Here is a 16,926-nt window from a genome sequence, read left to right as displayed (position 1 = left end):
TGTGTTTGGGGCCCCAGGATGGCTGGGTCTCCACACCCTGGCTCCCAGCCCAGTGTGTAGGAAGGGAGAATGGCCAGAAACAGCAGTGGTTTCCCCAGGACTGCTGTTCCTTGTACTGTGTGTCCTTTTTGCAGAAATCACCAGTGCACACACTGGTGTAGGGGGAATGTAACACTGGCAGGGTGTGAGTGCTGCTCATCCTGTGGCCCATGTCTGATCTGGAAAGGTAGAAATGGAGGTGGTGTTTTCCTCACTCCAGTACTGCCAGCACAATATTCCTGGCACTGGATGAAGCCAACTTGATGAGGTCCGTGGGCTGTTCTGGATCTGGGACACTGAGCAAAGAGCTTTTTTGTGAAAGAAGTACTTCTGAGAGTGGTGAATATGACTCCTCCCTGGGGAGGCCTGCATGAGCAGAGATTGTGTGTCTCACCTTTTCAGGCGCATCTCCAATTAAATTAATGATAATTTGGTGCTCTGAGGTGGTTTCAGATTAAATGTCTCCAGCAAAGTGAAGCTTGGTTATGAATCAAGTGTTAAGATGAACCAGAGAAGGTCATGAGAGAAGCTCATTTTCAGGTGCCTGGTTGATTACTTACCCTAAAGGGGGAAGGGGAGAAGTTGTTTTAATTTTATCTAATTTAATTCACTGTATTAAACTCCAGACAAGTTTCTGGGGACAGAAAAAGAAAGCCACAAAGGTGATTGTTGCCTTCTTTTACTGCATTGGGAGTTGGCTGAGCGAGGAAGTTTGTACCCATGCAGTAAAAAGTTCTTTGTGGCTCTTTCCTGCATTCAAGTGACCTACTGCTTCCCTGGGGAGAATTAAGCTCTATTTTTACTTTCATGGCAGAATTTGCACAGTTCGATGAATACAGTGCTGGGTTGTAATTTAGGACATCTTGGTTCTTTTCCCAGCTGTCCTGCTGGCTGGCCTTATTGGCTTGAGTAACTCATTTCAGCTAATTGGATACCCTGGAGTTTTTATTTGACCCTAAAATCAGGATTTTAGAGATGCTGAAGATCTCCTTCCCCTCTTGACTTTGTCTGGAATTGTTTGGGATAAAATCTTTGTGAAAAATAGCAAAGGCTGTACAGTCTGAATCTGAGATATTGGAGGGGCCCAAATGAGAGGCCTTTTTTGGGGTATTGTAGTCTTGCCTGCTGGTCTTCCTCTTACCTCAAATGTCAAAAGGATTGGAATGAAATGATAGTTTGTAACGTGGAAGTTTTCTGGCTGTTAAGAAGTGAGCTTTTATTGCATTGCACGGACCAGAAAGGGCAGACCCTACTTTTTGTACACGTGTCCTTGTCTTTCCTTGCCTGTACCTGCTTTTTTCCAAGCCAGTCCTCCTTTAGAACTTAAACACCAGTTAAAATACCCGGGAGTGTTCATACTGTGGTTCTGGTGCCATCTCCTGGCATAAATTTAGGATTGCCAGGAGTGCACCCGTGATGTCTCATTGCTTGCCTGTGTTTTTGTGAGATTATTTTTGGCTTGCTCTAGTGTTACAGAAGATGAACCAGGACTGTGATTCTTGGTGTTCTTATTTTTCAGGGCTTTTCAACCTTCGAGGCTCTGATGTTGAGTACAATCCTGTGTTTTTTGCCTACGCCGTCATAGGAATGAACACAATCAGGTGCTTGTAATCCCTTCCTCTGTTCCTCAAGATGCTGGGGGAGAGCTGTTCTAGCAAAGTATTTGTCTTTTCAAAAATGCCTATGCTTGGATACTTTAGTGTTCTTTCTGAGCTCTTTTGTCTCCAGCATTAGTCATTCTCCTCCCCTGATCAGAGCTAGTGAGGCAGCCAAGAGCTCTGCTGTACTCCTCAGCACCTTGGCTGGCTTGCTGGGTGACCTTGGGCACGATGGCTGAGTCCTCTGTCACCCTGAGATAATGTGTAGGGCCCTTGGAGCTCTGGCTAAAATGTGGGTAAAAGCCAAGGCTGGCCTGGACATTACAAACTTAAGGGGAAAGTCTAATTGCTGAGTCACTTCAAAACTACAGGGACTGTGCAGGAAAGTGTCAGGGCTGGCTTATAACAGAAGGCTTCTTTCCTGTGACTGCTCCATATATTGAGCCTCAGCAAGCACAGTTCTTTTAGAGGCATCTGTAAGCTGCTACCTAGATCCATCTAAGGTAAAACCTGGCTGGGTGAGTGAGTACAAGTTATGTGTGAAGGTTGAGCTGAACTTTTCAACTCAGTGAAAGCGAGAGCAGTGTGATACTTAGAACTACAGTAGCTTTTCTCTTTCCAGATGTTGTCCTTAAAAGTTAGAGTTGTTATTTGCCTCTGTTACTTTCCTGTTTCAAGCACAGTGATGGGATGTAGCCATTTTGACTGTCATAAAAATCGAAATGCTATCAGCTCTTTCCTCTCAGTGGGGTGGCACATCTTAATTTCAAGTTGGAATTTAAACTGTGTGAAAGCTGGTGGTTAAAATGACAAAGGACAAAGTCGAGTGCATAATTCATGATCTCCTTTCTCCCTGAAAGGTTGTCAGAATGGTTTCCTTCCCTCCTTTACTCCAGCCACTGTGAGATGTGTTCTCACCTAATTGATCTCTCTCATTTGTTTCTCAGGCTCTTCATTGATGGTGACCGGATGATGGACCCAGCTGTGAGGGAGCACTTACAACTTGACTCCACTCTGGAACCTGAGTTCAAAATCCAGCTGATGCCCTACGGATCTATCCTGTCAGAGCTGCAGGCTGTTGGTGCAGGCCTCTCACCCAAAGAGAAAGTGTGGCTTAGTGACAAAGCCAGCTATGCTCTGACTGAGGCCATTCCCAAGGTCAGTGGCCCTAGCAAGGGAAAATGCTTTTCTCTACTCTGCTCATCGTGGTTAGGAAAGGTATTTATGAGGGCAGCTGGCCTCAGTTTCCCCTCTGCAAAGCCCAGTGCAGGCTGGAGCTTGTGCAGAAGGGGTCCAGCCATGCTGAGGTATCGAGGGGTTGTTAATCCTGGGGTTGCTCCTGCTGGAGCTGCCCTTCCAACTCGCTAAGCAGATTTATCCAAAGAATTGTCAGCTTAAGATAAAACAAGTACAGTGAGAGAGGGGAGGGAAGTGGCAGCAGGGTGAACTCAGGTCATTCTGCCCACGGGTGGAGCATCAGCCTCATGTGGACGAGCAGCAAGAACTGGAAACTTGCAGAAATTGAAGCAAGAAAGTTAAGCAGGACTTCTGGGAGGGTGCTTTTGGCTTTATCTGAATGTCTGAGGATGGTTGTCCTTAGTTCAGTGGCTTGAGGATATCAGGCAATATGTGATGTCTTTTACTGAAGACAGGAAAGAGGGAAAAGATGACAGAGCTGTTGTAGGAGGGAACCTTGTGAGGACACAGATCACCTGCAGGCACTAGTTGTCCATGCATCTGCTGAGGGACAGTTGTAGCATCAGAATAATTTCTGTGCAGCCATATATGCTATGTCTTGCTATCCTTTTGAACTTGACTGTCTGGGACTCCCACTGTCCACCTAATATTCTAATAGCCATGAAAGATACCTGGGGAAGGACACAGCAACTGCGGACAATAAGCTAGTTTCCATGCCTCTTGTGTACATCTCTTGTTTGCTAGAGATCACAATCTCTGGAATACCATCTAGTTTACAGTGATGTCTAGTAACTAACAGATGCTGTGAGTAAATATACAGGTTGTTGTCCCGTCCAGGGTTAAATCTTCAGGCATCATCAATCTATTTCTAGGCCTCCTAATACAGAATACTGACAGCTGATAGCTGTGTCTATGGAGCATTCAGGATAAATTGTTCTTTTGACTTCAGAGTAGAAAGCCCCTTGCTGTAGCTGTAGTCAGTGGCCTATCCCCAGTTTGATTAAGCTGTTGTAGTTGATTTATGTAGAGTATCTATATGGAGAAGTACAGAAGGTCTGATCTAGGGAAAGGAATATAATGAGTTGGAGTGACATTATTTACCCCGTGAACACTGGAAGTTTTGACTGATACTGAGGCATTGCAGTGCTGCATGCCCTCTGTGTGCAATGGGGAGAGTCCCTGCCTCGAGGAGCTCTGTGCAATAGAAAACAGGCAAGGAGGACTGAAATGTCTTGATTAAAAGCCACTTAGAGAGTCACTGCAAGAGCCAGAGTTTTTCTAGTTCCTCCCTGGCTCTCCACCACTTCAAAGCACTCCAGGCCAGTTGCTCAGCTGGCGTGAAGAGCACCAGTGCTGGAAGTCCATCTACTGTCTGTGTCCATCAGAGCCAAATATTGACACTGGCAAAAATCCATTCCTTTATTAAACCCAGATCTGCAAACCCTTTATAGATTTGTTTACAGCTGCATGTAAATATACTTTTCACAGAAGATTAATAGTACTTACCAGTGTCTATAAAGAGCAAGCTAACCTAAGAATCTGACTATTTATCCTGACTGATAAAAGGACTTTTCTGACTTTCTTGTGTCTTCTTCTGTAATTTAGATTCTGCTTTATGTAGTATAATTGTTTTGCTGTTTTTAAGAATTTTGAAATTGTAAGCCTGTAGTATTTATGTGAATTTAGTCTTTGCAGAGGATCTCCTGGGCCTTTCCTTGAATTTGAGTGATATTTATTTGTATACTGATGCATTTAAAGTAGGAAACAATGTGTTACTTGGGCTGTGCTTCTGTAGGTGCTCGTCCTACCTCCTGATATATAATAGGTAGAGCAGAGAACTGGGCAAAAGACTTGGTTCTTCTTCCTTCTTCTGATGCCAAGTGTGATGAGATTTTGGGCAAGTCAAGCTGGTGAATTTCTGAACATGTGCTGAAACCAGCCAAGCATTCCTGCTAATCTAAGGACAGCTGGTGTTTGAGGAAGTGTGCAGTAGTAAGGGATCAGTTACTAGTTCTTAATGCAGGGTCACCCCATCCAAGCACAGGAAAGCTTTGTCTCAAACCACTGCTGTAAGCTCCTTTCAGAACTGGCAACATGTAAAGCTGAGCTTTACAAAGGCCTTTCATGTTTCCTTGGGCCTTGATGTGTTTTTCAGAGCTGCTGACCATGGTGGTGCTCAGTGCTTGATACCTGTGCTGGGTGCCCTTTGCTCCCTGCTACTTGAGGGTGACTGTCAGGTGACAAGTCAAGGTGGCTTTTAGTTCTACCATCGCTTCAGGGATTAGTGTTTCTCCTTGGCTTCTTCAGTGTCCATCGGCAACAGGAATCTATGGCTCAGACATTGATACAGATATACGGTATTTAGGATATCCAGGTCTTCTCCCTGCTTCATGACAAGCTGTTGTTTAGTTCTTTGGATTTCCCTATGGCTGTTCTTCCTTTGGTCAGGGACTGTTTCTCCTCTCTATTTCCCAGTACACTTAGCTGACCGTTGGCAAGCAGCATCTCACAGTGCTGAAGGTTGAGAGAGGCTGCCAAAGTACAAATTGTGGCCAGGCTGAGTTATTAAATCTGTAGGATTATGTAGTCTGACTAATCCACAAGTAATCCCTGTCCTTCTGCTGCAGGCTTACCGATACCTCACCCCATATACCCCCATCTGCATTGCGAAAGCTGTGAAGAACGCAGCGGAAACAGAAGGCATGAGAAGAGCACATGTAAGTGAAGCCTTGAGTGTCTCCTTGCACATGGCAACAAATTTACTTTACCTTTAGGGAAACAAATAACATTTTCTTTTCAGTTTTAATGTTTTGGATAAAAAGCAAATAAGAATTTGGACGGCAGGATAAAAAAGGTCTTCTGTCAGACATCTACTGCTGTTGAAGCAGGTTTTTTGCTTGTTTTGCATTCCCTTGAAGAGCAACATTTGCAATAGTGTGAGGAAACAGCCTTGCTCTGTGGGAAGACTGTGCAGAACTTGAGAAGTGTTGTTTGCAGTGTGGGCCCTTAAAGGGATGTTCTTTCCCCTTTGCTTGTTCTGTTGTCTTTGTCAGTGGAGTCTTCAAACTGTTATCACTTGAATAAACACAGCCTAAAGGACACAGAGAAATTCTTCAACACATGGTGCAAAACGCAGGCCAAGATGTTCAGAAGCAGCCAGTGTCCTCAAAGCACTCTCTTAGTCTCATCATCATGACACTGGAAATGAATCTGATTTCCTAGGAATCTTCATATTTTCAAGCAAAGAATCTGTCTGTGAAACAGGTTCATGGTGGGGCTGAACTTTTCTCTTGTTTACCTCCTCTTAGTTTTCAAGCAGCAGTTTTCACAATAAGAGAAATGTGCTGGTTGAAGCAGTGCTGGCAGTTTTGGGCTGGTCTCATATTTTCTGCAGCTTCTTGGGAACCAGTACTTCCTATTTCAATGCTTTTCTCTCCTTATTAGTTAAAGGGAAGTAAAAATAGTTGTACTTAGAAGAGGCACTTTGTCACCTGCCACCTGAGGACAAAACTGTGCCTTATTCTTGTACACATCTCCTACTTCTTGCCCTTACATGCTGCAAGCATGTAGAAAAAAAAAAAAGAATAAAACTGGTCGTCATAAGATGAGAGAGCCAGAAGCTGTGTGACAGAGACTGTGTGGTGGCCATGTGCCCAAAGGACACGTTCCCCTGTCACATCACCAGATGTGTTGTGTGGTTGCCTTCTGCGATCTGAGATGCAAGATCTTGGCTGTTAAAGCAAAACAGTCTGGAAAGTGATGTGTGGGGTAAAGCTAGACTTCCCACAGTAAGATACATCCCAGCAGTAATTTTTAACATTCATTTAACTCTTCATTTCCAGTGTTTTATTAATTAAATTAAATTAATTAATTAAATAGGGTGCAAAACCTGAAAATACCTCTTGGATCGTCTCTTAGCTTGTGTTTCTGAAACTTACAGGTTGAATTCTTTTGCATCAAAACCTGTTTATATTGAGGCTTGATAAATCTTTATCCTTCTCAATTTCCTTTTCTTGTGCCTATTTTAACACAGATTAAAGATGCTGTTGCCCTATGTGAGCTCTTTAACTGGCTGGAAAAGGAGGTATTGTATAAAATTTTTAAATTGGAGGTTCTATTCCTGTGTAAAATTCTTCATTGGCATAAACTTTTTGTTTGTCTTTCTAGTGCCAATAGTAAAAGTGGGGAAACAGTTGGGAGTTATCTGGTGGTTTGGGTTGTTTTGTGAGGATTTCAAACATGCTTTTATCCAAGGCTGAATTAATTTTTTTGAAAACATTTTCCCATTCATTTTACACAGACCAAAGCTTAAACAAGTGAGAAATGTCCTGAGCAGACTTAGTGTAGTGTTAATGCTGTCTTGTGCTAGTTTGGTAGTAAAAATCATGAAATAATATTCAACTTTGTACAATACTGTGGAATTATTAATCAGCGATGCCACTATGAACAAATTTGGCATTTATGACTGGGAGGTGCAGTGAAAAGGGGATAAAAACAAATTATTTGTGTAGTCACTGGGTTAGAAGTACACAGTGGATGTGCAGAGTGCCAGGTATTACACAGCCACTTACTAAGCTGTGCCACTGCATGTCTGAGTCTATTGACTTTATTTATGGAGAAGGCTTGATGACTTCCAGAAGGTGCCTTTTTACATGTCTGAGTACCTCAAGAAGTCATCCACAGGGATTATGAAACCTAGTTCTTGCCCTGCTTTGCCTGTTTTCCAGTCCAGGGGAAGTTGTGTCACAGGTTTGAATTTATCAAATGCTAAAGTAAAATTTAACACACTTTTTTTGTCCTGCAACTGCTTCCATTCCTGATTTAGAAGCATAAAATTTCTAACGGCATGGGCTATTAAAGAGAACTGTTTAAGATTACTGTCACCTGACTGTAAAGAGATGTTGCCTCGTGAGATGTTGCCTCTGCACATCTCAGTGAAGTTAGTACTGCACTAACTGCTCCCTAGTCAGGGTTCAGCAATCCTGCTGTGACTGTCTCCACTTCCTTCTTCTCAAATGCCCTGCACAATATTGCTGGGTTTGTGTTTGTCATTACTGAGGAACGAGGACAGAAAATCTGGAAAGAAACCACTTCCAGGGTTTCAAAAGACACAGACAAGACCCAGTGTTTAAGCATACAGCGTTTCCTTTGCTTGTTGCTGTACTAATTCAGCCTATGTCCTTGTCCACCAGGTTCCAAAGGGAACAGTAACAGAAATATTTGCTGCGGACAAAGCAGAGGAGTTCCGCAGGTAAAAAGTAAATCTACTCTGAGGACGTTTTCTGGGTGGCATTTTTTATCCATTGTTTTTATTTTATTCTTTAGAAATGCATCTCACTCGCAGATATATTTTACCTGAGGACAAACCTTTACTAATGGATTTCTTTGAAAACTTCAAAGAGTTGGGAAGAATTGGGTCTCTTGGGAGATACAAGTCCCAGCCCACTGGATCCTGTCCACTTTCCTTTTGAGATAGCAATGAGGAGTACTGCAGGTTAGGACACTTAAATACAAGACAGTTGTTTCCTTACCACAGAGAAATGTATGTAAAAGTTAGATTTCTTCCTCTTCTGATAGAGAACAAACACCATTTATTTTGAGAGTTACTCCCCTGTGTACATCAGCAGGACCTCTAAAATGCTTTTGAGTAAATAAGTAAAAAAGTAGAAATTGTTCAGCACTTCTCTTCCTGGGTGATTTGGGTAGTTGATTTTCTTCTTCTAAGGAAAGGGTAGATCTGGAAAACAGGTTTCCACATGGTTGGGAGAAGAGGGCTTCAAATTATACGTTTCTTCTACCCAAATTTGCTTGTCCAGGTGGCTGTCAGGGCCAAGGGGAAGGCTGAGGTGATGTGAAATTGAGGATGGGGCACTCCAGGTGCCCTAGGTGCTTGGTGTGCTCCTCTCACTTGTGCTGTAGTGATCACAATCTTTTCTTTCAGTCAGCAGAAAGACTTTGTTGAATTGAGTTTTGCTACCATATCAAGCACAGGTCCAAACGGAGCCATCATTCACTACAAGTAAGAGAAACTCAGCTTCTCCTTTCAACCTTCAGCAAACATAGTTGGAATGAGCTGTCTTGCCTCTTCCTGGAGCCACAACAGAATACTCCAGGGAGATGTTGCTTGCTATCTTTCTTTACTCCACACTTACTAAGTAAAGATTTCTCCCTGCTGGCAGCATACATGTATTATCATGCTGATCTGCTCAGGGCCATAGAAAAGGGTTATTTTGGGGCTGGAAGTCTGGGAAGGAGTATGAAGTGCCACAACTGTTCTGAAATACATCCAGAAACAGACATTGAGGGTTTTGCTGGAAGCAGCAAACTTCTGTTCTGTAATTCTATTTGCTGTATACAAATCCTCTCCTCAGTATGATCTCTGGCTTAATGTGGGGGATTTCCATCACTGCCACAAGAAATCAGAGCTGACACATCCAAGCTTGCACTTACATGGTTTCTGGACTGCAGATGTGAGCTGGACACCTTAAAACTGTCGAACAAAAAACCTTTTTGTTTAACTGAACAGGCCAGTTCCTGAGACCAACAGAACACTGTCAGTGAATGAGATCTACCTCCTGGACTCAGGAGCACAGTACAAGTGAGTGGATGAATGGTGCTGAACTGCCATGTTTGTTTTTCCCCATGACCCCTGGCGAGGAAGGCAGTGTGGAGTTTTGAGTAGACAGCAGATCAGGGCTGCTGACAGGCCTTGCTGGGATCAGGGACAAGATGTCAAAGTACAGTTCCCATCTGAGTCCCATCCATCCCCAGTGTGATGGGAACTGTGCTTTAGCTGGTGGTTTTGGTATTAAGTTGCAGGAACAGGGAGCAGGCCTGACTGCCCTGGCTTAGCCTTGTGCTGCCTACTCAGCAGCTGCACAGCTGGGTGAGGCACCTGCTCTGCCAGGATCTGCCCTCTGGGCAGATTCGACTGATACTGAGGCAAGAACAAGGTGGGGTGAAGAAGCAGGACGGCACTTCCTTGTGGTGCTCTCTGCCTTTTCAGAGACTGAGTCAGGGTTCCTCATCCCAGTGGCCATTTGGGTCTTGGATGTGTTTTTGTGAAAGCATCATGTCTGAAAACTCAATGCTGTTTTGACTGTGCCATTCAGTGGCCTCAGTTCCTTTACTGTGGAACTCTTGACTCCATGGAAAATGAAAGAAGTGATGTTTTTAACCAGTGTAAATAGATGAGAAGTGGCTTGTTCAGGAAGACCAAGCCTGGCTACTCCTTTGAGATGAGCTTTGTCTTTTTGTTGTGTCAGTCAGGAAGAGCTTTGAAAAAGAACCATACAGACATCCTTTGATAAGATTTTTACAAGGAGATCTTTTTTCCTCCCCTCTGATGGCCTAATTAACGATTTCCTTAGTGCCACTATGAAAAGCAGTCCTTTGGATACAATGTAAGCTGGACATCAATAGCACTTAGCACAGCATTGTGACAGGGATGCTTTGCTTGTCCCTGCTGAGAAGTTAAACCGTGAGTTCTTTGTGACCATGGCCTGTGTGTGCTGGGGAAGAGCATAGGGACAGGAGTGAGCGTTTCAAAGGGAACTCGTTATTTCAAGAGCCATTGTGTTTTTGACAGCAGGCTCAAAATGCTGTTTGCAGAAGGAACTTAGACACAGTTTCTGACATGTTGGATTAACCCTATCCAAATGCAGGATGATTTGTAGAAATCTTGGGCAAGACATCCTGAGGATGAAAGGGATACTGTCCCCCTTTAAACTTCCCTTTTCTGAGCTGGTAGCTGTCATTTTTGCAAAAGTGTGTGTTTTAAAGCTGTTAATGAATCACCTTCCATACAAATAGGCTATATTTGACCTGTTCTCAGTGGACAGGTACCTGTTTCTAAACCTCAAATTAGCATCGTTTTTATGAGCAGTTTAGATTCTAATTTGGGAAGAGCTTTGGGATGCTTATGGTTGAAAGATAAAGTTTGAATTGTAAATCATTATTGCTGCATCTGGGGCACCGTGTTCAGGAATTTTTGAGATTAGGAGTGGTTACATCATCAGTCTTGTGTAGCACAGAGCAGATGACTTTATCCATTTATGAGCTTGGTTGGTTTGTTGCAGTGTGACAGGGTTTCCTGTGCATTCTCACTTTGGTCTTTCTTTTTCCCCCATCCCTTTGGTTCCTGCATCTTTGTTTGTCCCTGAAGAGATGGTACAACAGATGTGACTAGGACAATGCATTTTGGCACACCATCAGCCTATGAAAAGGTAAGTTAGGATCATAGTGTGGTTTGTGATCTAACTCTTATTGTTAAGAGATGCTTAAATTAGTAATGTGCTCTATTGCTATGCAGTCAGAGCTCGCTATTGAGTTACTATTTATTTACCAGTATGTGGCAGCATTTGGATAAGGACTCAAAAGGAGACTGTCAAACTACAGACTTCCAAAATATAAACTGTTTTAGAGAATTGAAACCTTTCTATGTTAAAATGCACAGCTCTCATCTGCAAAATGACGTTTCCTCTAAGAAATAAGAAAATCGGCAGACTGTGGATAAATATTACTGGTTTGTCCAATAAGGGAGCCAGGGGGGTCTAATTTAGTGCAAAACTCAGTGTCTGATGCAAGGCTCCAGTCAGTGCCTAGTTGTACAATATAAAAAATCAGTCTCAGACTTATCTGAAAAGGTCTGTGTTGGAAATTTAGCAATGTAATTTTGTTTATTTTAAATTGCTTCTTTATCTTTCTATTAGTCTTAACTAAAACTAATTTCATTATTATTGCTGACTTAGTGACAAAAATATGCTGTAGGGTATGCCCAGGAAGTAGAAGTGCAGCCACAAAAGAAAATCAGTCATGTAGATCAGGTGAATGCTTCTGCTAAACCTGCAGTCTGAGTTTGTTATAGCCTCTGTGTAATTACTGGAGAGGGATCTTCAGAGTGATTTAAACTCCTCCTGCTCATGGTTTGCTTTGGCATTACCAGCCACAGGAGAGCATGACCAAGTTTTTCCATGGCTTCTGCAGTTTGCTGCAAGATGCATCCTTCCTTTCCCTTCTTGGGGAATACAAAGCTTTTCCTTTCCCTCTTTACTTATGGTGTACAATTCTTTGACAGGAATGCTTCACATATGTCCTGAAGGGACATATAGCTGTGAGTGCTGCCATCTTCCCAAATGGAACCAAAGGTGGGTTGGTGAGCTGCAGTGTTTTCATCTCTGAAGAACCATTAAGTGGTCAGAGAACAACGTTATGATTGACAGTTCTAGGCTGATCAGGCAGATGTTGATGTAACTATCTGTTTCCATCACAACAGTTTAGATTCTGGATTACTGATGCCTTCTCTCTCAGCATCAACCAGTGCTGAAAATTCTGAGTGGGAGAAGTCTGAAGGATATTGGAAGTGCTGTGACTCTAGGGTGATACTGACTTTCATCAGTTAGTGGTGCTCTAACACATGTGCTTGGAGGTTGTCTTTATTCTTTACTAATGGCCCTATCAAAGTGAGAGGTCACTTTACAGCTTCAGAAGGACTGTCTAATTCTCTTCCAATTACTGTGGAATCTCTTGTATCAGTGGGAAAATACATGGGAAAATGACACACAAAGGAGCTGTTTTTATTTTGTGCAGGAGAAGTTGTGACATATCATCCACCTCTGGTGAATTTTTTACAGTTATTTTCTCCCTGGTCACACGTTATACAAAACCAGCTCTTTTTTAGATTTCCTCAGTTTGCATTCTTGGGTAGGCAAGTTAAAAGCAACTGCACAGTGCTAATTGAAATTAAAGGGTGTCTGAACTTGGATACATGGGCTTGGTGTTCACATGCAGGCAACATAAATTCTGTGCCCTCTGACTGAAACTGTGTGAGATGAGTGGACTTCCAGGCAAGAAGCCTGGCTGCTTAGTCCACCAAATACAATTGGCAAGTCTCCTATTTTCAGTTCAATAAGTGCAGCTCCTTTTAAGACAGGTACTGAATTCTCCGTGGGACTTTTAACCATTTGATTCTTTCCTGAAGATGTCAGTAGAACAAACAGCAGTGCAATGTTTCTGTTACAACCATCTCTTGAAGGCCTATGTAATGGAAGAGAGAAGGGCTCTTTATCTGAGAAAGGGATTAAATGTCAGAATTGCCATATCTGCCCTGTAACTTCTAGCCATCCAATGACTTACTTTCTTTGTGGGTGATGAGGCTTTTTGAGGGAGAGGTGGTAGTTTTTTTTTGTTGGGGTGTATTTTTTTGTATGTTTTCCAGGTTTGAATCTTCAGTGTGATTATCAGTGTCTCTGAGGGAGCCTGACTTGATAGAATTCTTTCTCCTTTTCTGTCTACAGGTCACCTTCTAGACTCCTTTGCCCGCTCTGCCTTGTGGGACTGTGGCTTGGATTACCTGCATGGGACAGGACATGGAGTTGGCTCTTTCCTGAATGTACATGAGGGTCCTTGTGGCATTAGCTACAAAACCTTTGCAGACGAGCCCTTGGAGGCTGGCATGATTGTCTCTGATGGTATTTAGCACTGGTGATTCTCTCTGGTCACTGGGGAGGGACCAAGCTCTTTAGGATGCAGAGGGAATAAATGTGACAGTGATGTAAAGGAAAGGCTGGATCAAAAGCTCTGGGCCTGCCTTCTCAGCTTGTTGTTTTAGTTGTCATTAAGCTTTCTAGGTAAAGACCCTCACTTTAGCTTTTCACCTTGCATGAAGCACCTTTGCAGTGGGTGCTGCAGGCCTGCTTCCTGCTCTCTACTCAGAAGAGCTGTGCTGACCAGCTGGCTCTGGCATACTGTGGAAGAACTGGCTGCAGTACAAGGTGGACACCAAGCTTTCAGGAGCTAATCCTGTCTTTTCTATGGGCTGTTTGAGGCAGCTGTTAAATCTTTGCATGCCTTTTTCTTCAGTAGTAAATTAACAGCCTCCTGGGGTTTGCTGAGAGACTTTCATTCCTTCAGGGCTGCAAAGTCCTCTAAGGAAGTCAGGGGAACAGTTTCTAAAAAAGTATTTTGAGGAAGGAGTTACCCACCTGCCTTTCCTGAAGAGATTAATATTTTCAGAGTTTCTGGTATTGGAACACAAATGTGCTCTCCAATTCCAAGGCGATTCTGAAGCTTGAGGGCTGTCTGTCTTGTTTCTTCTCTCTTTGAGAACTTCTGCTGTCACCTTGCTCGGGGCTTCTGTGCAGAATTAGTAGTGTCAGAAATTTGTTTGCCTCTATGGCTGCCTGATGTCAAGATTGCTTAGTGACTTCAGTGGACTGAAGACATAGAGGGGAAGTTTGGCCATAGGGAATAAGTACTTGCAGAGTTCAGCAATGTGGCTTAGTTAATTACTGTCTGTTTCTGCAGAGCCTGGCTATTACGAGGATGGGTCCTTTGGGATCCGAATAGAAAATGTTGTCCTCGTGATCCCTGCTGAAACCAAGGTGAATGACCTGCTCAAGATGCACCTTTCTCCATGGTTTGCTGTTTATAAAACTTAAAGTAGTAGAACTTGAGGTGGGATCATGCTGCAGACAGTTAAATCCTACTCAAGATTCCTGGTCCCCAAAACCCCTTATTGATGAACACTGGCTCTAAGTCTCCCTTGTTAATAGGAGCACAGAAGACAGTTTTGCGTCTGCAGATTTTCCATGGGTTGGAATGTGTGTGTGAGAGTTGTTCTGAATTGTTTTCTGTCTGTCAGTTCAGCTCCTTGGAGTCATTGCTGTCGAACTGGTTGATCTCAAGTTGGGATTTTCCTCTCTGGTAGGGAGCCCTCAGTCGCAGTAGAAACAAAACTACAGACGGGTTTTGACGTTACAGTTGCTAATCTGGCTGGGTTAGGCTTTTAGAAATGCTGGTCTGAAAATGATCATACAGTCATCAACCTGAAGTCCTGTACAATTCTGACCTTTAGAAAGGCACCACTGAAAGAAGTAAATAAGGTTTATATTGAGATTCTTTGCTTGAGCTATAAGATAAATGTTACTGTAAGTTGCTACCCTCTCATCTGAAAGTTACCTTGGTTATCCTGTAGTGATGACATAACCAAGGAGTAAGTGTGATCTGGGTGGAGTTATTTCTAGAATTGTACAATCCATTTGTCTTTCTGCTGCAGTACAATTTCAAAAACAGAGGGAGCCTGACCTTTGAACCCTTAACCCTGGTTCCAATCCAGACGAAAATGATTGATGTTAATTTGCTGACAGAAAAGGAGGTAAGTAAAACAGGTTTGCATTGCCTTTGCAGTAGAACCAGCTTATTCTTTCTTGTTTGCAAGAACCACTGGCCTTTGTTCCATTTCATAGATCCACAGACCAATCCTGAGGACTCTGACTTATTTTTAAGCTTGACCCACTTTGAAGTGAGGGGGTGGACTAAACAAGCTTTTCAGGCATCCTTCCTATCTACGTGATATGATGAAGACAGTGAGGATCCCACCAATTATGTTGTTTTGCTGGTTCCCTTGATATGATCCTTGCTGCTATCATCACTTTTCCTACTCCTGCCTTGATTTGCTTCTGGCAAATGTCTGTCTTACCATGCTGTCTCCCCAAGGATTATAGTGATTGTCCCGTCTTGTTGTCTGCATCTGCTTGTGACCAGTCCCATTCAGGCACACCCCATTGCTCAGTGCATATGAACTCTGAGCAGACTTGTCTGATACCTGCTCAGCAGCATTTATTTCCTGAACAATTTAATACCGTAAGCTTTCTGTTTTCCCACTTCTCCATAGCATATTTCATCCTGTTTATCTTCCATTCTCATTTTACCTCAGCACATCCTCCTTTTTGGAGTGATAACCCTGTTTTGCATTTCCATTTGCTGAATAGGGTTGTGAAGGGTACCAAGATCTGCCCTAGGGTTGCATGTTCACATCAATAGGGCAGCTTGTGCCTCAGGAGTGCATTGTCCAGTTACAATTTTGCAAAGCTATTTATTAAACTTTGCCAAGGTAGCTATTCAAACTTGCTGGAGGCAGTGATTTGCAGAGACTTTACTTGTCAGCTGAATTGACCCTTGGCTCCTCTGAAAACCCAGCATGAATTGCTTCAGTTCTTATCCTCATCAAATTTACAAGTCACTTCCATATAATAGAGATCTGTCTGCTCAGGACAGGATTTCAGCCCAGCCTAACAGCTCAGACCCAAAGAGCACAAGGGCCTACGAATGTTTTTGGCTGTACATAACTTGTAAGGTCACGAACTCTCTTCTGTGTTTATGCTGAGTGTCCAACCCCTCCCTTTCTGCAGTGTAACTGGGTGAACGAGTACCATCAGAAGTGCAGGGAAGTGGTTGGAGCAGAGCTGGAGAGGCAAGGCCGGCACGAAGCTCTTCGGTGGCTCCTCCGGGAGACGGAGCCTCTGGCCCGAGTTCAGTAGCAGCAGCAGCACAGTCTGTGGTGTGGAGAACACCATGACAGCTCCGTGTTTGATCACCTGCGTCTTCCTGGACCTTGGCACCACTGGGAGGATGTTCTTCAATGAGCATTTGGAAATCAGGAAGGGATTTCATGTAGTGTTTCTTGCCCCACAACACGTGTGGGTAATGCGGGGCTGAGAAGGGTTACTGTCTGAGTAAGTGTTTTGGGGGGAGGGGTTGAGCACAGAAAACAAACAAAATAAATAAGCACGTTGCCTTTGAAACAGGGGTCTTATTTCAATAATGGTTCTAAGAGGCAATACTGGAATATTTTATACTGTCTGGTTTTTCACTGTGAAAACTCAGTATTTTTGCATACTTGGGTTCCAGTTGCTAAGATGTTACCCACACAGCAGGACTGATTACTGAATAAAAGATTACAATCCGCTGTCTGCTCCATCTGTCTTCTCTTGCAGTCAGTGTTCTGTTGGGTTTGGCAGCTTAAAGGAGGACAGGAACCCCATCTTTCCATTCTTATGTATACATCTAACTCAGACAGGGAACAAATATACTTAGGACTGCCTGGTGCCAGGCGCTGGGCAGAGGTTATGGAGAGAGCTGGCAGGAGCAGTCAGATCTGATTTGTGACAGGTCCTGGAAGGATATGGAGACGCTCGGCCGAGGTTTGTGTGTGCAGAGCGCCCGGGCCAGTACTTCTGTCTATTGTTATGTCTCACTGAGTGCTTGTATAGCCCACGGCAGTGCAGGATGCGTGGGCAGTATCATGGAATTG

General features: G+C 43.4%; 1 protein-coding gene across 11 annotated transcripts in view; it reads left to right on the top strand.

Annotated features, from left to right (window-relative positions):
* The window catches only part of XPNPEP1 (X-prolyl aminopeptidase 1), a 31,000-nt gene extending 14,419 nt beyond the window's left edge, over nt 1-16,581 (top strand). For 9 of the 11 annotated variants that reach the window (XM_088169314.1, XM_088169313.1, XM_088169311.1 and 6 more), the window contains 13 exons: nt 1,559-1,640; nt 2,585-2,795; nt 5,462-5,551; nt 6,868-6,918; nt 8,027-8,085; nt 8,776-8,853; nt 9,361-9,432; nt 10,999-11,059; nt 11,911-11,980; nt 13,130-13,303; nt 14,139-14,215; nt 14,890-14,988; nt 16,025-16,581. In XM_088169314.1, the coding sequence (XP_088025440.1) occupies nt 1,559-1,640; nt 2,585-2,795; nt 5,462-5,551; nt 6,868-6,918; nt 8,027-8,085; nt 8,776-8,853; nt 9,361-9,432; nt 10,999-11,059; nt 11,911-11,980; nt 13,130-13,303; nt 14,139-14,215; nt 14,890-14,988; nt 16,025-16,153 (1,253 nt within the window). In that variant the 3' untranslated portion in view covers nt 16,154-16,581. The remainder of the gene's footprint in view (nt 1-1,558; nt 1,641-2,584; nt 2,796-5,461; nt 5,552-6,867; nt 6,919-8,026; nt 8,086-8,775; nt 8,854-9,360; nt 9,433-10,998; nt 11,060-11,910; nt 11,981-13,129; nt 13,304-14,138; nt 14,216-14,889; nt 14,989-16,024) is intronic. The other 2 variants (XM_088169318.1, XM_088169317.1) reach the window with 1 other exon arrangement.
* Nucleotides 16,582-16,926: the final 345 nt, after the last annotated feature.

This window comes from Sturnus vulgaris, chromosome 8, assembly GCF_052056855.1.
Source record: "Sturnus vulgaris isolate bStuVul1 chromosome 8, bStuVul1.hap1, whole genome shotgun sequence".
Taxonomy (NCBI): Eukaryota; Metazoa; Chordata; class Aves; order Passeriformes; family Sturnidae; genus Sturnus; species Sturnus vulgaris.
The sequence above is the reverse complement of the archived record's forward strand: the minus strand, read 5'-3'. Positions and strand labels throughout refer to the sequence as shown.